The sequence below is a fragment of the Gadus macrocephalus genome, chromosome 8 (assembly GCF_031168955.1).
Source record: "Gadus macrocephalus chromosome 8, ASM3116895v1".
Classification (NCBI taxonomy): domain Eukaryota; kingdom Metazoa; phylum Chordata; class Actinopteri; order Gadiformes; family Gadidae; genus Gadus; species Gadus macrocephalus.
The window spans coordinates 5,831,452-5,859,297 of NC_082389.1; the positions used below are offsets into that span (position 1 = coordinate 5,831,452).

Genomic DNA, 27,846 nt, shown 5'->3' on the forward strand with positions numbered 1-27,846 from the left:
GGACGGCGGCTGCCTTGTGAACGTGGCTGCCTGCAGGGTAAGGCTGGGATGGGATGTGGGGGTAGGGTAGGGTGGAAGGGGGGGGGGGGGGGGGGGGGGGTGCGTGCTGGGGATAGGGCGCGCTTGAAGGAGAGGAAGGGGAGGAAGGAGGAGGAGGAGGAGGAGGAGGAAGGGGAGAGGCGGTTTTGCACAGCAGAACAGAGGAGTGCAGAGAGACGAGTACGCCCATCCCCCAGCACCGCCATCAGCAGCGCGCCCCCTCGGCCCCCAGCACTGAGTCAAACAGAGACGTGTGGTGGTGGTGGTGATGTGTTCCACCACACCACCTGGTGCCTCTGCTACACAGGAGAGACCGCGGCTCTGTGGGTCCGGCACGGCTGCTAATGCCGCATTAACAAGCCCCCCCCCCCCCCCCGTGGTGCCGGGGCCAGCCACCTGCGCTGCCACAGGGCAGGGACAGCGGAAGGGCGGGCTGTGGTGGTGGAGGGTACGCACGCAGTTCCTTCTTTAACGCCGTGTGTGCGCAACCCTCCACATCTCTCTCCTCTCTGGGAGTGTATGGACGGTAGAGCATCCTGGATGTTCTTATCCACATGGGACTGCTTCAATTATCATTTATTAAATTGAAAAATAATTATGAATAGAAAATATTATATTTTTCCAAAAATTTGTCTTGAAAAAAAGAGTTGTCTCATATTCGGGTCAATACGGCAATTATTATCACACACACAAAAGCCCCCCCCCCTAACATCTTCGCCTTCACACACACACAACACTCGGCAGCCTTTAAAAGATATTCCAGGGTGAGTCACTTCTTAACCACAGGAAGCGTTCAAGTGATCAACTGGCAAAAGGTCATATTCACATTGGCAATGGCTCTGTGACAGGCCTACGAAAAGGTGAGCCTAATGAAGCAAGTTTTTTTTTTTTATGTTTTCTGGCCTTTTAACTGGGTTGCATAAAATAACAAATCATAAAAAGAAAACGGAAAATGGATCAGTAAGTCTAGGAAATAAACTAGAAAGAAACGTCAAACACATTCCAGTATGGTACCTTGCATCTCCAGCCGTTGGTGGGAAGAGAATCCATGGCAGGTTGTAGGCAGAAGGTGTGGTAGCCTTTGTCACACATGTCACACACCAGCATCTTGGTGTCCTCCCCAGGATTCCTGTACACAGAGCCAGAGACAACTAATGAGTACTTCCCGTTCCCCCTACTCTGGTACACGCAAAAGTACACACTGCTACACACTCAAACACTGATTGTGCTAAAAGAGTGCAGTGTGCAAAAAAAATAAAAAATATGTACATTTGAAATATTTGTGTCAGCTAGTAGGTTTGGAATAGTAAGCAGTGGACTCTGCAAAAGAATAACCAAAACACAAATTCGAGCCTTAAAAACAGCATCATGGTGGAATCCAGATTCATGCATTATTGATAGCCCTAATTTGCTAGAGGAAAATACATGTTTACAGTGGACAGTCATTATGTAAATAACCCGCAAATCCAATTATTTCACAGTGTGACATCATTCAGTATGATCTCAACCCCTTCATTAAATTCTTAGCCAATGGCAGTTCATGCAGGATGACAGAATATCAATGACGGTGGGGCCTGAATTTCAGGGCGGGATTGCGTATATTTTGCATCATTTAATCAAATCCCGCAAATCTAACAAAAAAGATGCGGGAATGTCAATGAAGCGTTTCAGTGTATAGAACCAACTTGTTCAACGTCTAGCCATTCAAAATGCACTACAGAGAACCAACAGATAGCCATTTTCACCAGTAATCCCTGCCCATTTTGATGTGTTTTTAGTGTACACGCTAATGTCTTGAAAGCCCACAAAGTGCATTAAAGCGATCTAAAGCGGGGAGCGGAAGGCTTACTCAGCGGTCCAAGTGATCCGGGTCTAGCAGAGTTACCTGCTGGGCCCCGGAGATCGCCCCGCTCCTACGCCGTTGTTTCAGGGTTCCAGTGGTTCAGTGTACACTAGGGATGGGCAAAATGATTCTTTTCCGGGAACTAGTTCTTTCAGTTCAGTTCACTATAACGATTCGTTTATTTGATTCGTTCGTTACGTCAGATTACATCTTATAAAAAATAAAAAAACTTTTTTTTTATATATATATATATATATTTTTTAATTGGTCGTGGGTCCGGATAGGACCGTCAAGACCGCAGTCCGCCGTTTGGAGATGCCTGCTATGTAGTATGTCGAACGTCCCACCAATATTTATACCACTTGCTTACTCTCTATATTTCATTCATGGTTTTACATTTATAATTTTATTTTACTTTACATTTAATTCTTCATTGTTCAGGCATTACAGAACTTGCATGGTCATAAATAAAAAATACGAACTGCAGTTTAATTTCTTTGTTTGTTCTTAAATTGACGTAGAATGGAGCAAAGACTCCTGGGATTGGGAAATGCGTTTATCCAATAAACAGATGGAGGTCAAGTCTATTTTCGAAAAAATGTAGGGGGATATATGAGTCGAATGGTATGACCCAAGATACGTCAGACAGAGAAAGCGCGCATATTCGACGGTACCGCCTTGTCATTGGTTTACCCAGGTGCCATTCCAACACCATTGCTACCTCTCATTGGCTGAATCTTTGAGAAAGTTGTAGACTCAATCAATGGAAGTCGCGGGGAGACGGAGCTCTGTTTGTTTGTATATTTTATTTACGCGACCATATGTTTGGTTTATGTTAAAAAAAAAAGAATCAAAGAACCAGTTCTTGTTTTGGGGAACCAGTTCTTGTCGTTCACGTTCGGGATTCGTTCGTTGTAACGAATCAGTCGCGACCGACACATCCCTAGTGTACACCGCTAGACCACGGATCGTCCTATTCGTTCACGGCTTCAGATCTCTTGGAAGGGCTGGGCCCTAACGGTTACTGTAGTTTGAGCGAAAGTGTTTTTGTTTGCCCCCTACTCTGTTGTGGCGTGTGAGCAAGGTTTCGACTCAACTTATCGGTCTCCCGAGACCTTGCTCACACACCACAACAGTGGCTTACATTAGTAGACGGCTAATTGCCTACACTGTACATAAGTTCCACGCACTTCCTGCCCTACGAACGCTTGGAATCCGTGATCTTAGCAAAGGTTATTTTCCTGCAGTGCCCGACAGGCGGGAAGAGCATCCTGGATGTTCTTATCCACATGCAACAGTATTTTTTTTATTTATTAAAAAAATATACATATTTTTCCAAAGATATTTTTCCAGAATTGTGTCTCGAGAAAGGCGGGTCGTCTCATATTCGGGTCAATACGGTTTTTGACCCAAAGTATTATTGCCTCTTACACATGGTTAATAGCCTATGAAAGCCTAATTCAAGATATAGGCTGAATTAGAATTTGCTTTAGGCTAGATCTTCAGCCTAACTATATGATCTAAGAGCTATCATAGTGTATTTTGTTAGAAATTGCAATGTCATCCGTCAGGTATAATGCGTGACAAGTTATAATGTCTGTTACTAGTTGGCTGTGCTTTATCAGACAATTTAGCTAGAATACAACAATAGTGAAATGAGCTGCTTGATTTGTATAATTGAAATCCCCCTCATGGGAAGCATTCCTTCTTCCTTCGAGAAAAGAAATTTTAGGCACTGATCAATGAGTTGTCAAATGACAGTTATCTAAACATATGACAAAAAAGCTGCATTGAGCGATAAACCACCAATAGACTATTGTCGCATTTTCAGCAAGATTATAACCACTACAAATTAAAAAAAAAATCTGAAAATACAGAAACAGAAGTGCCGTGCAGAAGGCTGATGTAATCAGGTAAGTAAACATGCAATTACAACCTCATGCAAACGAGAGACTCCTTCACTCTGCAAGAATGCAAATTCTAAGCAAACAAATGGGTAAACACTTAAATGATGAACGTGACCGACAAATCTAATCTCCCTATGCCTATTTGGCCTTGTAGTTTCTACAAGGCTAATGTGTGCTAGCAGGCAAACTGAAGGCAGTGTTGCCAGCACTACCCACACGCTACACACATAAAGGTCAAGAGTTAAAGCACCGGGCTCCGGGCTCCAACAGTTACTCTGCACACTGCCCACAGAGGGGTAAACAAACCGGCGTGGCTGCACGGTGCCTGGGAGAAAATTAGCAATATGAGAATAAAGAGAAAGAAAATAAATTGGTTGCGGTGGTGCTGCCGGAGCAGGGCTATGACTCTTGGAGCAGTAGAGCAGTGGGGGCGAGGGTTGGGGGGTAAAGGTCGCCTAAAGTGGGCGTCACCCTTTGGGAATGACTCACTTGCACGTCTGGCAGACTTTGCATTCGGGGCACTGCCAGCCTGCCCTCCTCAACGGGGTCACGGCCATATCCAGACACATCCCGTGGTAGTGCAGGCCGCAGCTGGTGCAGAAGAGCTGGTCCTGGAGGTCCCCGGGGCTGTCGCACAACACACAGTTCACCTCGTCCGCAACTACGCACAGGGAGAGAGATAGAGAGACAGAGAGACAGAGAGACAGAGAGACATACATAGAGTGAGGGTGAGAATAAAAGACAAAGAGAGAGAGACACAGAGACAAGAGAGAGAGAGAAAGAGAGAGCGACGGACAGAGAGAAATAGAGAGCGAGGGGAAAGAGCGACAGAGAGAAGGACAGCGAGAGACAGAGAGACAGAGAAAGAGAGAGGGACAGAGACAGAGAGAGACAAAGAGAGAAGTCTTTAAGATGCAGGCCCCCGGAAGCATAAGGGATTGAGGACACTTGACGTTTAAAAGCCAGATGAAGATCTAACTACAGTTCTCCCCAAGTTTGGCTCCTTACATCTGTGGATGGCAAGCTGGACGTGGTCTGGACAGAGTAGGGACAGGCTCCTGATGTCCTGATGGGTCCCAGCCGCCCCGGCACAGGGGTAATGGTAGAGTTGAGCACATCCTTCCGCACAGCACTTTATGGAGGCTCCAAGGCGCTTACAGTATGCACAGTGCTGGTGAAGGGAGACGGGAGGACCTTTGTTTACATTCGGCTCAGGTTAACAACATTTACAGAAATGCACTTCGGCCACCATTTCTCAACCCAAATTAAGACTGGACTCCGTAACCAATCAAACTCGCATGAGGGTGATAAATAAATACTTGACGAGGGAGTCGGGTTTGTCGATGCTTCATGGTCGGTTTTTTTAAGCTCCAAGTGAATCCAGTTACCCCGCCTCCGCCCAACAGCCAAAGACAACACATTTAGCGGCTTCAGCTTGAGCTACCTTTCCTCTTTAGCCTCCCTTGGTGGTACAAGTGTAGGCCAACAGCCACTCCGGAGAAGGAGTGCTGACGCGTTTACAGGGCCGCAGGGGAGGCGTAGTGCAGAGCAGGGGGGGGGGGGTGCAAACACAATCAAGGGAGCTGAGGGGCTAAACTCCGCCAGCGTTGGCAGCCAAGCTGCCAAGAGGGCTCTGCGCCATTGAGTGGCGTGACCTTTTCCGTTTTACAGCCGAGAGATCCGACCTTTACCAAGACGCTTTGATCCATCCCGTCCCACTCTGCCTTTCTGTCGCAGACACCCTATCCCTGCTGTCCCTGGCACATTACCGACGGTGTTATCACCGAATGGTCCGCCGAGCGTGGCGCTCACATCGTAAACCCCCCCCACCACCGGCCTCACCTTTGTGCTCCCTGAGTCAACGGCTCTGTCCACGTTCTGCAGAGATTGTCCCTCGCCCTGGCAAACCCCCTCCGACCACAACCCGCAGCTCTGGTGGGCCCAGCACTGCCCTGTGGTGCCAAGACAAGAGAACAGGGAGAATGTTGGTTGGGGGGGGGGGGGGGGAAGCGAAACAAAGCGTAGCACCAGGTGAGGCATCAGAAGCGGCAACCACAAGGGGTCTATAGTTCAGGGGAGGGGGGGGAAGGGAGAGCTCTCGTACCCGACGCAAAAAGAGATCGGACGTCCGGGTCTTGGGGAAAGCCGACGTGAGACAGCTCGTCCCAAAAGCGGCTGGCCGGGTCTGTTCCTTCGTCGTGCCTCTCGGATCCACTGAAACAAGGAGCAGAGTTGGAGCAGGGTCAATACAGCTGCGAGTAAGTTACTCAATCAATTAAAGGAGGGATCGTGCGTTGACTGTAGGAATGCACGAAATACACCACAATTACGGAAGTAATCCAAGCGAGTTCCCAAGTAAATTGATTTTGGTACTTTTGTTTATTTTCGCACCAATGATAGTTTCTACTAATGTGCACGTCTACAGTCAGTTTGAATCCGTTTAAAACAGCCCATTTGCATTTCACCCGCACCAACGCTTGGCTGTTCACCCAGATTGTTACCTGCTTTTTACTCGCAGGATACATTTCGAAACTGTGTCTGATAATAAATCCATTTCAATTAAATCGAGTTAAATTGCGTTTGCATCACTCTATTGTTTCGGGCGGGGTACTATGTAATTGGCGGATTGTAGGAATATTGACCAAACCATAACACTATAGAGCGTAGTTCCCGACGCTTCCCGACCCGTTTCCTGGCACCTTCCAATGTTTTTAATACAGCACCACAGCAGCACTACTATGCTGCTTCACATTTCCCTTTCAGTTGTGATGTCCTGATGTTCCTAGCGGGCAGCTATTATTGTAAAACTTGTCTAATGCGTGGGAGACTTCCCTTACCTGGGCGAGTTAATAAACATTGGCCAAACAACCTATTTTCTACAGCCTCTCCACAACAATGCATGACTCCGCACTATTTAAATGATCTCTCCTGCTCCAAAAGGTTGCCGAAATATATATCAATATAATATATAACGATTTTACTTTACAATATTTTTGCAATCTCTTATAATAAGCTTGACGAGAACGCCTTCACTCGATCACATGTTTGCACCCCTGACACAATCAATTTTTTTTATTTTCACACAAAGATGAGAGGATGAAGACAGAAGGAATGAGCAGAGGGGAAGGCTGGAGAGCAGAGAAAGAGCTACAGGGTGGAGGGGGAAGAGGAGGAGGAGGAGGAGGAAGAGGAGGAGGAGGGACCCGTTGTATCTGGCGTGTATACAAGAGGTTGGCTGTTCGGTCTCATGAAATCTGCTGAAAAGGAAGTGGTTCGCTGAGTCCCTGGCCTGAACCGCTGAGCTACAGAGCATGCAGAAGATGTGGAGGCGGTGGTGGGGGGGGGGGTTGGGGTAATTAGCATAATAATAAAATAAAAAGCCCCCCAGTCTAGTCAGCAAACCAAACCACCAAAACCAAGAAACTGGGGTGTCTGGGAGGAAGGTGGTAGTTCTGCAAGACAGAGCCCCTGGTGTAGTCATAGGTACCCTCACCTCTATATTACCAATCACTCAATATCTTTCATGGAATCAAAACAATCGCCTCGACGACAGAACCCCTGGCCACACCCTCAAACCCCCTGTTTTCCTCTTGACCAATCGGCGAGCGGCATTTTTAATGGGCTGGTTCTGGTCAAGCCAGTGCAAAGGCCCCCCGACACAACAACACAATCTATGGCTGGCTTGTCAGCCTGCCACGGCCGCGCTGCTCTCTGCCGCGCGTTACGTCACCGGGGCCCAGGGGAGCCGCTCTGGTGGTTCCAAAGAAGCGAAACAAATTAGGCAGCTGTCCAGGGGAGTCCAGGGAGGGTCCTTTGTTGGCCCCGTGTGCATGTTCACACATGTACACACACACACACGCACACACACACACCCCCTGTGACTGCCGCGGCCTGGCAGCCACAGTGGACACAAGATCCCCAATTTAGACCCCAAGTGCGATGCGTATGAATGGGATCCGCCAACTCAAGGCAACCTTTAAGCCCGAATGCTGGCTATGCCTACTTTCTACCTCAAAACGATGTACATAAACAAAGGGAACTGCGTATTCATAATGACGTTAATAAAAAAGAAAAACAACGATGGTAGGGCTGCCCGATTATGGGAAAAATCATAATCACGATTATTTTGGTCAATATTGAAATCACGATTATTCTAACCATTATATTTGAGTTTGAAAACATGTTGTATTTATTCAGCATGTCTTTCCCAAAAAAAAACATAGAAATTTCGCCTTAAAGAAAATGCACAAAATGGCCAGAAAGAATCCAATCTAAAATAATACACAGATATGTATCCAGCTGTTCTGCTCTTTCTATATAAAAAAATATATATCTTGATTATGTTAATTTTGTGATTGTTTGTCGCTGAAACGGTAATCGCGATCAAAATTCAATTAATCGCCCAGCCCTACGATGGAGTGGTAGGCTATATCACCTCAGCACTAACTTGAGACTTTCAATTTCAGTTAAATTTGACTCAACCACCCCCACCCTGCTAACCAATCCCCAGGCGCGGTACAGCCCACGCGGTGAGCCGGGCCAGGGTCATCCCGTTGAGGCGGCCAGCGTCTCTGATTCCAACCCGCCTCATTAGGTGACTACAGGGGTACCCCTATCACAGGTGACTGCCCCGGCCCGGGGGTGGCGGGCGGCCAGAGCACCTTGGTGACGGTGTGTGCGTTCAGCCGGGCCTCCACTTACTTCAGCTTGTCCCTCTGTCCTGAGGTGGCCTGGGGAGCCGGAGTACTGTTGTCGTGTTCGCTGCCGTCCCCCGCGGAGCTTTCTCCTCCTCCTCCTCCTCCTCCGCCCTCAGCTGCTGCTCCGCCTACTTCACCTCCTCCTTCTCCGTCTCTGCGGCGGTGGTGGGGAACGCAGAGCTCGGGCGCCACGCTGAACACTCGCAGATCCCCCTGACCCAGAAGGCTGCGGCCGCCACAGCAACAGAAGGCACAGAGACGTTCGCTGAAGCAGGCGAGGGGGGAAAGAGAGGGGGAGAGAGAGGGAGAGAGAGAGAGAGACAGAAGGGCGTGTTGAATAATACATAACCACTGTGACTTGTTACAGTGCCGTGCATGTCACCGCAAATTAAGGCCTCCTCCTCCTCCGCGCGATCGGATTGGCTGAGCGGCCGTACATGTATACATAATGCCCTGCCGCTTGCGTCTGGAACTGAGCACAAAGCGCTGCATGTGCCGCTATGCGGCTATCCGCTTCCCCCCCCCCCCCTGCCAAAATTCGAGTGGTATACAAGGCAAGCCGGTGTGGCGCCGGCCGCGTCAATCAAGCCGGCCGCGCCGACCACGGTTACTCTGAAGTGGGCAGGTGCGCGCAGGCCCGGCGGAGAGAAAGGCCGGAGAGCGGAGGGCATAAAGCAGCCAGTAAATATTTATCAGCTTTCTAGGGGAAGAGATGGCCCTGTTAATAAGATCCCTGGAGATGCTGCCAGCCAGCGTTCCATCAGCACCGTCGATCGTGCCGTCAGGCCCCCAGATTGATTACAACCTTTAACAGAGTGGCATCTGGGAAGCCACCGCCGCCATTGTTTGACGACCGGCCTGGGCCATGCTTATGCATACAATTCTTGGAGACAACTGTCGGGTGTCCGGTGTACAAGTGAGTTATGGAGCCGTTTCGGTCGGTGCCCCTTGTGCTTGCCTGGACTAACGCGCACTGGGCTGTAGTACGATACGATATAACTTTATTAATCCCCCGTAGGAGAAATGTGTTTGTTTGTTGCAGCAGCAGTGGAAGGACACAGGACAAAATAACAATGTAATAAATACAATAAATAAATAAATAATAGTAATATAATAATAGTACCCGTACTTCACCAGGGAAACGGGCCTATTAAAGCGTGCTGTGTGGGTAATAGGTGGCGACCTTTGATTGGTTTTCAATTAGGGACCCGAATAAGATGGCGTTTCAGTATTCAAATATACGATAAACAAATATTTGGCTGAACGGATAACCAAATTGCTACATACTACAAAAAATAAAAAAGCTGTAGGGCTCTCATAATGTAGCGCGTAGTTCAACCGTGATCTGGCCTTCACTAAACAAATATTTTCCTTATATTAGTCAAATAAATAGGGAAATCTAATTTATTGATTGAGAATTTTGTAAGGAAAAAAAACGAGCAAAATCAATTGGCTAAATTGCAGCAGATGAAACGAACCAGCCTTTTGACAACAATACGAACAGTATTCTTTAGGCAAAAACAGAAATTAGATTTAAGCAAATGAAGGGAAAAACTGAAATTGGATTCGCGGAAATTAACTGAAGCACAACTGCAACAAGTACTGGTGGGCTTGAATTTCAACAGAACTCCACTTTTTGTGCATGGGCCTGCCTCACATTACAAATTTTGCCCATATAGTAAAACAGAACAACATCAACAAAATGCATAACGTAACCCCTACTGCGTCATTAAAAGAAAATCAGCAAATATATATAACATGCTTTAACAGAAAGGCGTTTTATGATTACAGCTCCTCTTCATTGATAACGTTAGTAGTGGGGTCTAAAATAACCTTGTTAGGGTCTGCTTCGCCATCATGGCTCCTTCACATCTAGGGCTTCCCTCAACCAAGTCTGATTAATTTTAATCTTGGATAAATGTACGCATACCTCGCAAAATAGTATTTTTTTCCAACGTGTACATTCAACCCATGATGCATTTGTTTTTGGTTTGCTTCCTATAGTTGGGTCGCACCACATTCACACCGAAAGCAAACCAGACCAGAGTTCACTTTGAAGACCACAGTTTTACAGCGGACAAGAGTCTGTTGGTTTGGTCCGCACCAGAGTATGAAAAAGTGTTGATCTTAGATAAACTGTACAGTTTGTAGAAATGCTCCAGGGTTCGATTAAATAGGGCTCAGCAGCAGCAATGGTGGGACAGCACCTGAAGCCTAGGGCATTGGTTGATTGTTGACCGTGTGTGTCGCAGGAGGGAAGTCGTAGTTTATGCATTCAGTAAGCTAAGGGCTAACACGTATTCAAGGACAATTCGCCAGTCAATGCACGTTCATGAAAAAGTTGAAATTATTTTTTTAAATGAATTAATTATAAATAATACATTTTTCGGATTCAATGTTTCTATTTAACCCAACCATTGTAGTGAGTTAGGGGTAGCGAGAATGCCATACTATGCATTGTAAAAGGTCCACTATGCACCCAACACGGAGACAGGAATAAACATGCAAACGCACACATCAGATTCAGCCTTTTCTTTTACAAAACAAGAAAAACAAATATAGCCTTCCCGTGGTTCAATGCAAGTTCAGTGCGTCTCCAACCTGCTTTTGAGTTCTCCACTGGCTGCGACAGATGGTCCTGCTGATTGGCCGGCCACAGGGCTCGCCACCATGGGGGACGAGGGCCTGTCCTCCTCTGGCCCCTCGCTGGTCACCAGCTCCACAGTCTCCGCCAGCTGGGCCTCCATCTCTGGAGGGAGGAAGCGAGACAAAAAAAAAAAAAAAAAGGTTTCGAAAATATGCCGCCACAATGCAGTCGTGAGCAAATTGGCGAGAATCCATTGTCTTTTTTTGGGTGCTTTGTGGATGGACTCAAATGTCTGTGTGGTGCTGCAGAGGCCTAAACATCTACATGTTGTGCCCGTCTCCTGACCGACAGAAGCTGTGGTGGGGATAGGTTGACGGGGAACCAAGCCATTTGCTCCAGGTCAGGAACATGGCATGGGTTAGAGAGAGGGGTGGTAAGAATACGGAGGCCATATGCTGAAGCACTGATTTCATCAGTATGATGGAAGCCAGGGGATATTGGGTAGGCAGAGTATCCCAAGCAATGGAGGGAGTAGAAAATATGAGTAGAAAACAATAAGATATTTCCAAAGCGTGCAATATTTGTCTGGGATCTTGTGTTTCACGCTCATCATTTGAATAAATTATCCAACCAAAACGCAAATCATCCTGCGACTTTGGGACACACTGGCTGGAGCCTGGAGACAGAGAGAGCTGTAAGCGCCAGAGCTTTTGTAGAGAAGGTCGAAAAATATGAAGATGAAGAAAATAATAAGGTTGACGGGGGTGACCCGTTCTTTAGAAATGGAAGCCTGACAAAAGCTTTTTTTAGATCCGTTCCCCAAAAGAAATGCCAAGCAAGACTGCAAGGTAGACTCAACACAGCAACAACAGTAGAGATCTATGGGAATGAGAGGCGTGGTCACATGATGCAATGTACACACGTAAAGAAGCTGGGAGCTGGGGGGAGGCACGTAAATGGGTCTAGGGAGAGTGATGGGTTTTTAAAAAGCTTTTAGAGGGCATTAGCCCTGGGCTCTTTCCCTCTGCACCTCCATGCCAATCTCAGAGCAGGCGGAAAGCAGCATCGCAAAAGGCAGAGCGAGAGACCGAGAGGCAGAGCGAGAGAGAGAGAGACCGAGAGGCAGAGCGAGAGAGAGAGAGAGAGAGAGAGATCGAGAAGCAGAGCGAGAGAGAGAGAGACCGAGAGGCAGAGCAAGAGAGAGAGAGACCGAGAGGCAGAGCGAGAGAGTGAGACCGAGAAGCAGAGCGAGAGAGAGAGAGACCGAGAGGCAGAGCGAGAGAGAGAGAGACCGAGAGGCAGAGCGAGAGAGAGAGAGAGAGATCGAGAAGCAGAGCGAGAGAGTGAGACTGAGAAGCAGAGCGAGAGACCGAGAGGCAGAGCGAGAGAGAGAGAGACCGAGAGGCAGAGCGAGAGACCAAGAGGCAGAGCGAGAGAGAGAGAGAGACCGAGAGGCAGAACGAGAGAGAGAGAGACCGAGAGGCAGAGCGAGAGAGAGAGAGACCGAGAGGCAGAGCGAGAGACCAAGAGGCAGAGCGAGAGAGAGAGAGAGACCGAGAGGCAGAGCGAGAGAGAGAGAGACCGAGAGGCAGAGCGAGAGAGAGAGAGACCGAGAGGCAGAGCGAGAGAGAGAGAGATCGAGAAGCAGAGCGAGAGAGTGAGACCGAGAAGCAGAGCGAGAGACCGAGAGGCAGAGCGAGAGAGAGAGAGACCGAGAGGCAGAGCGAGAGACCAAGAGGCAGAGCGAGAGACCAAGAGGCAGAGCGAGAGAGAGAGAGAGACCGAGAGGCAGAACGAGAGAGAGACCGAGAGGCAGAGCAAGAGACCGAGAGGCAGAGCAAGAGGCAGAGAGAGTGAGAGAGAGCGAGAGAGCGAGTGGCAGAGAGAATGAGAGAGAGACCGAGAGAGAGACAGAGGGGTAAAGAGAGAGAGAAAGAGGCAGAGTGAAAGACGGACACATAGCGAACAAAAAATTGCTAGGAAAATAGACAAAAAAAAAAAATACACCCTCCAAAGCTTCACAGCTAAAACTAAACCCTTTCAATTATAGCCCAGAACTAGGAGCTCTGGGTGCCAAAGAAAAGGCTCCCATCCACCCTACCCCGAGAGAGAGAGAGGGAGAGAGAGAGAGAGCGTCTCTCTCCTGCCCCTCCTGAAATACTGTACAGCATGACGCTGCCAGGTAGTGAGAGAGGGAGAGTGCACAGTTCAAGTTGTACATCACTCCCTAGCAGAAGGTGCAGGAGTTGGTGTGTGTGTGTGTGTGTGTGTGTGTGTGTGTGTGTGTGTGTGTGTGTGTGTGTGTGTGTGTGTGTGTGTGTGTGTGTGTGTGTGTGTGTGTGTGTGTGTGTGTGTGTGTGTGTGTGTGTGTGTGTGTGTGTAGGGGAGTCTCACCCGTGTCCTGAGGACCTATGGACTCTGCTATCTCCGTCCCATCCATACTGTCCTCCTCATCCGCAGCAAACCTCCCTTTGGTGCGACCCCTATACAAAGAGAGAGACAGAGAGACACAGACACAGACACAGAGACAGAGACAGACAGAGAGACAGAGAGACAGAGAGACAGACAGAGACAGACAGAGACAGAGAGACAGAGAGAGAAACGGGGATTAGTACACCAAATAAAAGAACGACAATGATATCAAATTAAAATGCGTTTTTGCGAGAGAGATGAAAGAAAACAAGGGTTAGCGCCTCGGTTTGGCCTGGGGAGGAAGAAAGGGGGTCGGTGGGTGGGGGTCATAAATTAGTTAAATATAGTCACAGCTGTCACTGATTTTTAATGGATGCACTCAGGCCGCTGGGCAGAGAGGCGTGGAGGTGCAGAGAGGGTAGCGGTGGTGGGTGCATAATGCACACTTGGCATGGGGCACGTGCTGACAGATATTGCTGCTTTGACAAGTCTACGAGAAAGCTTGGGAATTAAAACCCTGACATCACGCCCCGGTACGGCTGCGCCTTATAACTCAACAGAAGCAGGGATGTGGCTGCACCTAGTGTGGCGTGAGCCAGCAAATACTGCTAACTCATTACACCATATTTCTGGTTGTGCGTGTGAGAACGAATGAACACACACACACACACACACACACACACACACACACACACACACACACACACACACACACACACACACACACACACACACACACACACACACACACACACACACACACACACACACACACACACACACACACACACACACACACACACACACACACACCAATATAGCAAACATCCCCGCGCAAGCCTCCTCTCTTTGCGTCCCAAGTGGAATGGAGAGTCATTACAGGCTTATTGAGGCACAAGCGCTAAACATGTGCTCGCCGAATGTTAAACCAGAACAAAAGGCCCAGGGTAATCAGCGTGACCAACTGATTTAAGACGTCATTAACGAACCCGCAATCAGGAACGCGAACGGATGCCAATACTTGGTCATTGAGCTAGTTTACTCATGAGGTATCGTGTGGAGCTCCTCGCGTTGCAAGGAATCCTCAAACCGATCACGTGAAGATTCAAGTTATACGAGCGCTATTTCATTTAGATTTACAGTTCAGATAATCAGATTTGCAATCATTTTTTGGGGAAATCCATAAGTTTCATCTCCCATACTAGCTTCAGAATGTGGACTTTATGTGCTACATATTATGTTCTGCGCTGAAACATTCATAATGGTAGCATTAAATGTCAAATCTTTGGAAATAAATTCATCCACATCCACTTGATTAATGAAGGAACAATGTGATGCAACCTCATAAAAAAATACACAAGGACGAAATAGATGGTCTCACCTTCCCCCCCATTGCGAGGAATTACAGCTTTCCAATGATTCCCCCCATTTGTTTTAACAGGCAGTTAACATGATAACCATGACTTATGCTTTGGCCTGAATCCAAATCCCCCCAAAATGGTATATCAGGAGGGTGATGAATCTAGCCTGGGTCAATTCATTTGACAACACTATGCTGCGCACATTCCATTCATTCTAAATTTTTGCCAAAAGGATTTGCTTTGTCAAGAGTCAGTATTTTAATGCGTTATTCTTTTTATTTTTCAAAATAAGTGTTTTATCCATTTAAATCTTCCCAAAAATGGTGTTTGTCTTCGAGCCTTTCTCATGAAGCAAAACGAACAAAAACAATCATATATCACCTTTTCTGTGTGCCAATCATGAGTCAAAATGTCAACATGGAAAAGCCCTTGTCAAGAGCACTCAACACAGAGCCAACCATCATTGAGAGGGCAGGGGAATAAAAAAATCATCCAAATATAGTAAGGCCATGAATAAAAGCCACGTGAAGAGTCCCATTGCTTTACACTCCATTTGTTCAGACTTGCCAGAAAAATGTCTAGGTTTGCTCCTGAAAAATTACCACTAGAGCCTGGGGTGGACTGAGACCCAACGAGCACGAGATCGCCACATCACAGCTGCCCTTCGGCATCTTGGCTGACGAGAATGAGTATTTCGACTTTTTAGATCCTAGCAGTTCGAGCCCTACAGGCTGAGCCGGGATCTACTGAAATTGCCTGCCTTTCTGATCACACTGTGCTGCAATATCCACAGCCGTCACCTGTGATCCTTAGCCCCTGATGAAGGTCACCAGATGCACTCCCGTTTGTATGGTTCAAGGTTTTTTTGGTTTTATTTTCAGAACTAAAACTGCCACGTCAGCCCATGTAACCAGAACGTCTACGGGGGGCTTTGCTTGTACGCAATGCCCCTCCCTCACGCGTCGGGGAAGAGCCGTCAGTGTCAGCACCCGTCCAATAAGAGAGCACCGTTAACCCGATCTTGGAAAGGGCCATGTGGAGAGGATAATTGCCATGGCTACAAATTAAACAGCAAAAGCCATTGTGGGGCATGCTAGGTGGGTAGGGGGAAGCATTGCGTAAATGAGAGCAGCATGTCTCAAGGGGTAAGCCAGAGGATGCGTGGGGTGGGAAATGAGGGGGTGGGTTGGGGTAATTTTCACTGCCACTGAAGAGAAAAAAAAAAAATCACCATCGGACGGCTGCCAAATCCGCCCCTCCCTCTAAATGACTTCCACTTCCAGATAAAGAAGAAACCCAAGAACCTCAAATGATGGCAGGAACACAACTGCATTGTGGGGTCTTAATTAAATGGCAGGCTTTAATCAAACAAGTTCCTAATTGAATTTGAAACTGAATCTGCTTTGAAAATCCAGAACACCAAAAGAAAAGCCTATCCTATAATTATAAGATCCTCCGATTAATAAGGACAGCAAAGGGGATAGGGAACTAACAGGGGTATAAAAACAAAGGGGGGCTTTTAGAATACAGAAAAACAGGAGGTGAACAATGATGTCATCATGGTAAACAAGAGAGACGAATCACTCACAATTTGAGTAAATTGTGTGCGATTGGATTACCGTCTTCTACACATTTTTTCTAATCTGGCGTTTCGGTTGTTGGTTGGCATCTCCATCAGACACAATGGTTCTCAGTTCAATGGTTCAGTGCCTAACTGACCCAAATACCTTGTAACCGTGCCTCTTCAAAGCAAGCTATCCCAAAACATGGGCATTTATTGTCTACACGCGTTCAGCATAACTGAATAAACACATTTTGTGAAAAACTTTAGGAAAAGTCCCAGCAGGTAATCAACATTTCAACGGTTGAAAACACTGTTTATGACTATTGTGCTAAGCATGCACTACATACTTCTGCTATTGTCAACACGAAACACAAAAATTTTGGTGATTGGCTCACCAGGACCCAGGCTGTTGCCATGACATTTAAACAAATACCATAGTTGGGGTCTGGGTACTTTTTACAGTAAACAACGAAGAGTGTTCCCTCCAACCATCACCAATTAAACTCAAAACGACCCAATCACATTCCTCCTGCATTTGGTACTGCCATTATTTTCAAAAAATGAAGCACACGACTGAAACAAGATGGGTGTTGGACCTCCTTTCATGCTGTTCTTAAGACAACGGCATAGAGGGAAGGATTCAAGAAGGACAGCCATCGATGTGGGCATGCATGAGGATCACTGTCATTACCACCATGACACACCAGGCAAAAGGAAATACAGGATGTTTTAAACATTTTTGCTTCTTTCAATTATATAATCAAGACATGAATTGCTCAAAAACATGCTACCGTATCCCACTAGTATACGATGCGGTGTAGATGGAGAACTCGGTGCCAGAAGCGAGAGAATATCGATCATTCATCATGAAAGTCACATGACGTTACGAATAGCTAGGTATAACCATGAACATTACAGATGTACATGGGGGAGAAGATAAAACAGCTACACCTACTGCTTTGAACTCAAACTGACAATGGTGCGGTACATCATAACATATTCAACTCCACCATTTAAATTGTAGCATTTTAACCTCATCAAATAGCTTGCACGTGCCATAAGCACAATATAGTATTTTAATAGATGGATTACTGAGCTGAACAATCTTTATGGTTATGAACCAAAATTATCAGAACACTGATGAAGAACACTTAATGTTTTTGATAAAGCCTCAACGTCCAGTCCAACCCCCATAGCCTGCGCAACTTATCCCCCACAATCCCAACCACAGAGGGAGAGCTACAGAAAAAAAAAAAAAAGGTGAAAATAATGCTGGGGCAAGTAGTTCCAGCTCAGAAGGAAGCAGAGGTGAAAACCTGAACTGGAGTAAATCTTTCTGGAATGGATTGCACAGCAGATGGAGAGTGGGCAAAACAAGTGAACTGTGACAATAAGGTCTACCAGAGCACAGAATTTGAGGTATGCTCGGGAGTAGAATCCAGTGTTTTAAAAATAAAAAAGGTTAACGATAACCTTTTTGATGACAAATCGTTGAGATTTTAAGGAGAGCATTTGGCCATGCACACACAATATATCTTCAATAATGGATAGGAGAATAGTGCAGTTTGGTTGTGACTTGTTAATGTCCTTTCCATGCAGCTGGGTGAGCCACCATCCATTGTTCTGGTGACCAATGACTAAAACGACTTGGTGTCATGTTCTAAACAGGCCAACTGCATATGGCCAACTGCATGGCTAAAATAGGGCTTAAAAATCGGAAAGCATCATGGAATTTTTGTTGGCGATCCTCCCTTATTGAGAGGACACACGAGAGTTGAACTACTGTATAATCCTTAAATCAACGTAAATATATCTTAACCTGGAATAATGAAAACTTTGTTTTCGTTCTATCATATTTGACACATCCTTTCACAATGAATTACTAAACAATTAACAAAATAAGCATTATTAGCTTAGGCAAAAACTAGAATGGCGGTGGCCTTTGTGAAGTTTCAATGTCCTAATAATTCTGATCAGTGTAGATGTGGCATGAACAGCGATGATTATGGAATGGCAGTTCTTTCTGTTGGGCCATCTGGACAAGTTAACTATCTAATTCCACCAACATAAACATTTGTAGTGGACGCCATAATAAGCCCAATTATACACTGGTGCTGTTTCTATTGACCATCTGAGTTTAACTTTTAACAAAGAGATACACACAACAGTTACAATAACCACATCATAATCAAGATCCATCAGATTATTATTATAATACTAGTTTAGTCCTCAATCCTTTGAATGAAAAGGTGACTAAATGTCAGATGGCTGCAATGGTGAGCCGAAACATCTAACGAGCACATTAAAATAAATCAAGGGACGGCAAGGCCCCAGGTCAGTCTGAGGTTAGAGTATTAACGTGGACGCTGAGAGATTAAACCATCCCTTGAGAAATGGGCATTATGATTGATTGAGGACAGGGTAAGGAGAGAGTTAAGAGCTGTGAGGGCACTGCATTACACAGCAACTCCAACCTGTATTATGGTTTGCTGGGAATGTAAATAACAGGCAATGAACTACATCCGAACGCAAAAGTTAGCCCAGTTTTTTAGGCATTCATAGCCCAACAATAATAGTAGGATTTCTCTCGTCAATCTTGCAGTATTACGTAAACCTCCCAGCACAACAGTTCGCTCGAGATATACCATTTTGCAGCATCCATGGAAAAAAGCATTGTAAGGGAGGTTGCAGCAGAGAAATTCTCCCGAATAAACAACATACCCATACAAACGCAACTTGCCGTTAAGAATAAAGTGTCAATGTAGGGCAACAACTAATTACCATTTGATATATTACCAATATTTATGACCATATTTCAAATAACAGCCCCAAGTCAGACACCTTCACACTCGCCCAATCACAATGCTGTCCATCAAGCGTCAAATACAAATCTGACAATTAGTTCCCCAAGATCCAACAAATTATCATAATGGAGATTAATAAACCAATGATTTTTGATTAATAACAATGTTGAAATTGATCAATCTTCAAGACAGACTTCCAACGTACGCATACAGATCGCCATTGGCTTCTCATTAAGAGGTCAACACATTTTATGAGGAGCCGACGTCAACAACTAATCTCGTCAGCCGAGCGCGACCACTCTTTCCCTGCCATCGAACCGAGGATTCCTGCTAATTTTGAACCGCTCATGGCCAACCTCAATTCAGATGCACTCTTCCATTCACAGGTTAATCCCCTAGTAAATGGAAAACAGTGGCTCCAACTACTCTGACGGCCAACAGTTGATGAAGAATCAACCAAAGAAAATGCACAACAGACATTCCTCTTTTCTGTCGCATCTATTCCCAGGTATATGTATGCAAGCTGTGGCTAAGTGTCATGACATGAGTGACCGTTTTGCAAACATACTTCTTCCTGGTCTTGGATGTGGATAAGGGTGGTGAAGGCAGGAGAGTGCCAGCAGCAGCATCCTTGCGCGGCCTGCCACGGGGGCGCTTGTCTGCGTGGGCAGGACTTCCTGTGGATGTGGCCCCTCCACTGCTCGACGTCGGTGAGGGTCCTTGGTCAGAGGGGTCCACAGTCTTATCCTCTGATGACATTCTGAACCGAAGCGGGAAGGACAAACAAACAGTCTGCGTCTTACCGAGGGGAACCAACTGGCGCACTGAAGAATTGGAACTACAGAATTCACACTTAAGTGTCCGGGGTTAAAATGCATCCATTGCCACCTATTTTTTGGAACAATAACGAAATAAAGGGCAGAGATAGTAAATCGTGAATAATGACTATGACATACAGACCTAAGCTCAATGAAAAAAAAAAAAGGGATAATTTCATATTGGCCTAGTTAAGTCATCTTCCAAAGTAATGAAGAACATGTATATATGCTTAAATGTTACAAATGTTTCGCCTGTGGTCTCAATGAATTTGGTTAATCCGACACTTGTGTTGCGAATGAGAGCTGTTGGTTTTGAAGTGGTAAGGCATTCTTTAGGTCTATTTTTGTGAATAAAAAGGGCTATATTACTCTGTATGTAGCCTATTTATGTTCAGCTTTTTGTATTGTGTTTGTGCAATGGAAGGGGGCTAGCAAATGGCGTTTGTTGCATAATTTAACTAAATGGACCCATAATTAAATTAATCATTTTATTGCCAGCCAATGGTCCTGCATGACTAAAAATAACATGGAGCCTTTAAATTACAGAACCAAATAATCAGTATATTTTGCATTCATACATTTTAAATAAATCCTAATGAGTTTAGAAAATGGCAGAGAGCTTGGCAAGTTCTGACCAATAGCATTGTTTGCTAAGGCACCAGAAGTACCCTTGGGTTCCAGCCTGGCCTTCGTCAAATGAAACCATGTGGACTTGGACCAACTTTAGTTAAATGAAGTCATTATTTTTGCCCATAGAGGTATATTAGTTACAGTAAGTTGCTGCCAGTCGAATAAGGGAAAACAAGTGGATCAGAAAAAAACGCTTCAAAGATCAATAGCTGTGGTCTACCATGTTTACATGTCATAAATGAATCATGTCCTCAAACTGTAATTACCATATCAGTATATGGCCCCTTTGTTTTGGCGAAATTATTTACTTAAATGAAAAGATTGAAACACGTTGCTACGGCTGCCGTGGCCAACCAAATGCCACGCTATGATAAAGACATATTCATGAAGACAATCATGTATGAATCCTTCTTTGTCTTTGGTACTTGTCATTTGAAACATATTAGTCGTTTGATGGACAGCAGCATCCTCGTCACAAAGTTGTGGGCTTCCATCCATAAACATGATACTCTCTCAACTCAAGGGGTGGGTGTACAAAGACAACATTTGTTGACGTTTACTTCTAGGTCACAATAAATATGTATATCGCAAATACATGACATGGGCAGCCAAGAAGTATTTCACATGGTCTGCCTTCTCAGATTGAAAGCTTGGAGATGTGTATGTGCTTTGTGTGTGCATTTCTATTAAGCAATAAACAATAGCTACTGGTGGTGGCTCAACCCCTACTAGAGGTATTAACTGAGGACTGTCCTAAATGTCGCTAACCGTTACGAGGCTCAGTAATGTTATATTTTGCCTTTAAATCATTGGAAAACAACTGGTAGGGAACCACACTGCCATGACAAGGAGGTTAAAAATTCAACAACTGCTAACGTTAGCTTTTGTTACTCAAGCTTGAGCACAAAGCAATTGCATGCTCCAACGTAGCTAGCGTTAGCTAGCCTGTTGTTCACAACTAAGGTCTTATTTGCCCAAACGACCAAGGCGAAACGCAAGTGAGGACTTCTGTGAGGACTGTACACAAACGAGCATAAAAACACAACCACACGACTTACTCAGAAGGGGATTAAAGCATCAGCCCTGAACCCCAGCAGCAAACCTGGCAACTTTGGAAGTGGTTCGGATAGCAAACAGGTTAGCTAACATTGTAGTGAGTTGGATAACTAAGCCATCCAGTACGCCTGAAGAACCCCGTTCATCCATAGGTCTTAAGTATTACCCCACCACCGATACGCACACCGATAACCCATGTGAACGGATATATACACAAACAACAGGAGCCCACCCGACGCGACTGTGTCCAAGAAGATGACAAAAGCATAACATTTGGCCCCCACACAAACATACGGACGGGCCCCGTCTACTTGCTGAAACGTAACTGTTCTGCATGGAGTCTAACGCTGCATCCACTAGGAAAAGTAAATAGCGTCCAACTCCACCGCGATTCGTCTCGTTTAACCTATTCTCGTCGTCCACGAACGCATTCGTTGGATGGACATGCTGTGCTGCGAGTGACACCTCCACAGACCCCAGCCACAGTGGTGTGGTGTACGGAGAGGGGGGTGTCGCGTTGGGAGAGTCGCTATCACGAAAACCAAGGCGGCGACGAACACCTCCAGCAGTAGCCTGGACCTACAAAACGTTAGCCAGGCTTCCACCCAAACCCCCCCCCCCCCCCCCCCAACACCACACACATACACCACCCACCCCATCCCCCCAAAGCATAGCTTATCACAAAATACCACAGTGCCGACAAGAAATCTTACCTTCCGACCCTATGAGTAGCGAATTATTTTCTTCATGTCCAAAATACTGGAGGGGTTAGAGAACGTCACACTTTGGATCACTTAGCCAGCTAGCCGGCTAACTGAGCTAGCTAGCCTCTCTCCAGTGAAGGAACACCGCAGTTCTCAAAAATGCATATCTCATAATACGGTAATCCAATGTCGTGGCGTTGGTCCTAACTTCGCCCATTTGACGGACGGTCGGATGGGCTAAATCCAGCGGAAACCTGCCTCATCCGCGCACGCATTTGATGGATCACTTTCCTTTCTCCGGTGACAGCTGTCGTCGCACGAGCGGTGGTTAAAACCCCAGTTTTGGGGGATCGCGCTGGTCGGCGTTATCGTTGTTTCACCATGGACGAGTGCTGATGCGGACGCAGCCTCCGAATACACTCGACACGGAGCGATCTCCGGAGGTCTAAAGGGTGTTATTTGACGTGGAGCCAGTGCTGAGGAGATGCTGGGGTGGCTGCGAGCTGGGGTCTCGAGCGCTCTGTGGCCGACCGCTTCTGTTTTCCTCAGCTGCGCGAGCGAGCGGCGGCTACTTCAGACTCCGCAGCCAGCCTGCTGCCACGCAGCAATGAATGCCACCAGAAAATTGAGGAGAACCACACATCTGCATACTTTGGTCAATGCCCGCCGTTCCGAGAATAGTCACGAGGAGCAGAATTGGGTGAAACGTGAAAAATTAAGTTGAAGAAAACGAATCGGTATACTCTCTGACGGTGGCCATGGCTATCGTTAAGTGGCACCGAAGCACACACCGATGAGTTCCTGAAAATATAGACCCGACTTCCCGGATAAAATTGCTACGTGGTTCTTGAGGGATATTTGTTTTTTGAAAATTATATAGACCGCTATTATCATTGATGATGATAATGATGAAAAAATAAGACAATGACTGAAGCGCAACACATTTAGCAATTTCTTCAAAATACTCTATGACCCTGCGGAGGAATATTGGCATTTAGTAAATAAAATAATGGTCAGGGAAAGCTCGAAACCCCGGCTTTTGCAGAAAAACTGGATCGGAGCCACTGTCATGGTTCTAAACCATCCAAACGCTCGCCGTCCATCATCCATCTCTTGTTCTTCAAAAACGAGATTCTCTTCCCCAAACCTCCTCCATGTCTATTCTAAACACGTGTGTGTGTGTGTGTGTGTGTGTGTGTGTGTGTGTGTGTGTGTGTGTGTGTGTGTGTGTGTGTGTGTGTGTGTGTGTGTGTGTGTGTGTGTGCGCGCGCGATCACAAACTCAGTCTCACACACACACACACACACACACACACACACACACACACACACACACACACACACATACATACATACATACATACATACATACATACATACATACATACATACATACATACATACATAAACGCACGCACACACGAGCACACACACACACACACACACACACACACACACACATAAACGCACGCGCACACAAACACACACGAACACACGCACGCACGCGCGCGATGGAGCGAGAATGAGTGTGCGAAAAAAGAGAGAGAGAGAGAGAGAGAGAGAGAGAGAGAGAGAGAGAGAGAGAGAGAGAGAGAGAGGCGTAGAAAGACACGGTTAACCAGGCTTTTGGCATTCTGTGCATGGAGGGGTTAAACTTGGTCGAGCCCAGGGGGTCGGATTGAAGTTGCCATCGGGTCGGCCCGTGAGTCACAGGTTACCGGGTCTCCCGTTTCCACCGCTGATGGTTTGCTTTACACTCTCACCACTTACTGGGTTAATATCGAAGCACCAGAAAATGCTCCTAACGGTGCACGTCCTCGAAAGGATGGTAAATTATATTTCCCTATAATATGAGCGCCCTCTCCTGGCTCTGGGTGTCAAAGACAACTGTCTCTCAACATTTATCACATGTTTTCATAATTTTATTCCATGTGCTTCTGAAAAATATTATTTGCTCTATTGTTTTTGTTTTAATGGTGTTGTTGTTACTTTTGTTGTTGTTGTTGTTGTTGTTGTTGTTGTTGTTGTTGCTGATGTTGCTGTTGTTGTTGCTGTTGTGGCTATGTAAATATCGTCTTCATCTTTCCAGAGAGCTCTTAGTTGTTGTGGTAATGGACGTGGTAATGAAAAACTAGGTGCTAATGATGGTGCGTTATAATTTGTTGTATTTATTTAGTTCAAAATATTCTATGCTGAAGCATCATTATCCTTAGTAAACAATGCGACAAGAGATTTGGAATTTTGGAGTCTGCGTGAAAAAAACGGGAGAAATGTTTCTAAATATATTTGGTAACCAGACCACTGTATTCCCAGTTCATATAATCTCTAATTTCCAAATCCTGAACCTGCTGGATGATTACACAACCTTTGTCCCCGTTAGGAGGGGTGTCCCCTTACCACCTGTTGCCCAGGTGTTACAGCCTAAAATCTTACCATTGTGCTGGTATTCATTTACACTGCCAATCGCTTTTACCCTAATTAGCCTCCTACGTATACTGTGTCGTTTTTTTGTGGCTAATACCCCTGTTATTCAACATACGTCATTATCTCTAAATGTTTAATGTGAGGCCTATTGAGGTAAAATGTCATTTTTATTAATATAGGTTGCGTGTATAACATTGGTTACATTTTTATAGAAGATTACTATCCAATGTATCAATAAAGAAGTCCAGGCATATATCTCTAGGTGTATTTTGTATTTGATTATGCAAAATCTTAACTCAAACGTTGAAGGTTTATATAGGTTCAACAACTGCTTTGCGTTATGATACACACAACATTTGGTTTCTTGAAAACAGATAACGCTTGTATTGCCCAATGAAAAAAAAAAAAGGTGTATTATTCTTTCGGGATCCTTGTAATTAATTATTGACTACTACCTTACTGATCAGTCGGAAAAACAACAGAACAAATTGAAACAAAAGTACCTTTTTCCTAATACAGCAGAGGGCAGTGTTACTCTATGCATTGGGCAGCAATCCGCCTTGTATCCTAAATGCATGGCTTCCCTCCACATTAGAAACGCTGAAGGTCCCTTCGTCTACCTAGTGTTTGTTCTGGTCCTACAATGGGAATCCTTCTCAAGTGTCTCTCAACTATCAGGGTTTCTTTAAGGAGGGTTGGGAGGTTTTTCACGTCCAACTTTGAGGCCGTTGAGACCTTTAAATGTGATAAAGGACTATGTACATACATACGGCTTTATTTAGTGTTTACTTGCGTGGTGCTGTTAAAAGCAATCACTTTTTCCCCTCAATGTAACAGACCAATCACTCCTGATACCTGATAGCAATATGTAGACAGGGTTTATGCAAACACCAAGCTGGTATTCTTTTCTTTGATTTCTGCAGTCTCTGGGTTGGTCATCAGTCTACAACCATGATAACGTTTGCGGTGGCGGTTAACTCTGCAACATTTGAGAAGAAACATAGCAGCTTGATTAATGATAGGATTACCTTACTTTTGTATTTAGCATTGTTCATGGGGGATCAATCACTGCACGGTACATTTACATCTCAGGAAGCCCGCTCAGTGGGTGCTGATGCTGATATGTTTTTCTTGATTGGTCTTGTCCTTCCATCAGATCAAACAGCTTTCCCTGTGCTTTTGGCTGTTGCCAACTGCTTTGTGGATTTGATTTGCTTTGTGGGTCGTATATTGAGTGTTTATCCTGATCTTTCTCCCCGTCCTCCTCCTTGTAGGGCCTTTTGTGTGCTGTTGTTGCTTGCTATGGTAATCCCCAATTGGAGTTCAGTTAGGACAATTCAGAAAACCTGTGATCCATTATTTACAAATACAATACAAGTTCTATAAGAGCATGAGTGCACAAGCTACAGGATTATAGTGTGGATTGGTGGCCTGTTAATGAAAGTATATGTACAATTATATGCTTGTTGAGGCTTGAGTAGAGGGGGCTGTGGCAGCTATAACAGTGGTGAAGAAGGTCCTTTAAATCACTGCTCCTTTTTAGTGGATCTAGTGATTGGAGCAGCGGTCCTTCCTGAAAATAGCCTACTGATTGCAGCCCGAGACAGTGGTAGTCGCAGGTTGAACCCATTACACTTGACCATGATAGCTACTTCGGCCTCAATCATGGTCAACACGGTGGATGGTACTTGTGCAGTACTTTATAAAAGTACTGTACTTTAAAAAGCAAATATTCGACTTTTTACATTATTGCATTCATCTACAACCAAAAAACAAACATTCCTTTATAAAGTACTGTTTTTTTGTTTCTTGTTAACTAAAACATTTTCAGACAGTACGATAGTAGGCTACACTTTTACATGAGAAGAATTATTATTTTTTCCAAATAGGACTTTTATCTTTTAGTAAGGAATGAATTCACACTCACCAACACTATTGATTTATGATGTTTTCTGTGAGTTGGTGACACACAACTTGTGTGTCGGCATAAATATTGTTTAGAAGCATTGCTAAACAATATCTGAGATAACACTGTTATCTCCCTTGCTCAGAAAAATAAACAATAAGCATGCATTATTTCCTATAAATGTACACTATGAAGAAAAGGCAAATAGGCCTACTATTCTAACCATTCTTTGCATTAAATCATGTGTAGCCTATATTGTGTATTATATTGTGTTGTTGTTGTTTTTTATGTTGTTCTGGTTTTTGCTGTGGTTTTGTTGTTGTTGCTGTTCTTGTGGAACTAACTATTTAATCTTCCCAGAATGCTGTTAGTTGGTCACGTTGTCAGTTGCAAAGGTAATGATGTGTGCGGCGCTACAATATAGTGTTATAATTAATTATAGACTGCTCTATAACCTTTATTTGGCAGTAACACACACCTCTGACTCTCCCTGCACTTGCACTTCTCATCTCAGGATATACCAGCGGTTTCATTTCCAACTACATAAATCCCTTTAATTGAATTCTCAGATGATGCCATCATTGAATTTCAGCAGTTCAAAAACAAACAACCTATTACAAGACCTCCCTAGCTTACTCACTGTTTACGGGTAATCTAAACATAATAGGATTTTTTTTCTGCAATGTCAAAGTCCCTGTAATAAATCACCATAGTTTAATATACAAATATCAGCGCCGCGGTTGGATGTAATCTTCCTTTCAGGTGAGGAACAACAAGCAGGCACTGCTGTGGCTCTGTGTCGGGAGGACCAACCCTTAGCATAGCTATTGCATAATGACCGGACGGGCTCCTGCCAGGTGAACAGATGGATCATAATAGAGAGAGTATCCTATAATGGGGCGGAGAATAAACATGAAAGCAGATGCTGCTCTCTGTGCACATCCAGAAGGTTAAGCCCTATTACAGTAAGTCAATAAAGAGCTTAAGCCGCATTATCCTGAGAGAGGAACACGCCTAGCTTTTTAAAATAAGCTTATAAATTATTTTTCTTGCGTGTATTTGAAATATTGTCTGTTTCACTATGCACGGGATGAC

General features: G+C 45.2%; 1 protein-coding gene across 3 annotated transcripts; it reads right to left on the reverse strand.

The window, feature by feature from the left end:
• Positions 1-782: 782 nt before the first annotated feature.
• Positions 783-23,216, reverse strand: LOC132462678 (histone-lysine N-methyltransferase 2C-like). Of its 3 annotated transcripts, none has more exons than XM_060058343.1 (10): positions 22,432-23,216; positions 19,783-19,974; positions 13,468-13,556; positions 11,088-11,235; positions 8,491-8,751; positions 5,894-6,003; positions 5,632-5,741; positions 4,798-4,960; positions 4,279-4,450; positions 783-1,168 (listed from the first exon to the last, which is right to left on the reverse strand). In XM_060058343.1, exons 2-10 carry the CDS (start codon positions 19,971-19,973, stop codon positions 1,018-1,020), a joined length of 1,395 nt encoding a protein of 464 aa, XP_059914326.1. In that variant the 5' UTR covers position 19,974; positions 22,432-23,216; the 3' UTR covers positions 783-1,017. The 3 variants fall into 3 exon arrangements, with proteins under 3 accessions (XP_059914326.1, XP_059914327.1, XP_059914328.1); XM_060058344.1 differs by lacking the exon at positions 22,432-23,216 and adding an exon at positions 21,721-22,299; XM_060058345.1 differs by lacking the exon at positions 19,783-19,974 and having other exon boundaries at positions 22,432-23,215.
• Positions 23,217-27,846: the final 4,630 nt, after the last annotated feature.

What these genes read in the sequence shown, in the direction of transcription:
- LOC132462678 (XM_060058343.1), bottom strand. Translation starts at nt 19,973, where the DNA reads ATGTCATCAGAGGATAAGACTGTGGACCCCTCTGACCAAGGACCCTCA. An exon ending in CCGATCTCTTTTTGCGTCGG is followed by an intron (nt 5,742 to 5,893) that starts GTACGAGAGCTC and finishes TTGGCACCACAG; the next exon opens with GGCAGTGCTGGGCCCACCAG. An exon ending in AAAGTCTGCCAGACGTGCAA is followed by an intron (nt 1,169 to 4,278) that starts GTGAGTCATTCC and finishes CTCTGTGTACAG; the next exon opens with GAATCCTGGGGAGGACACCA.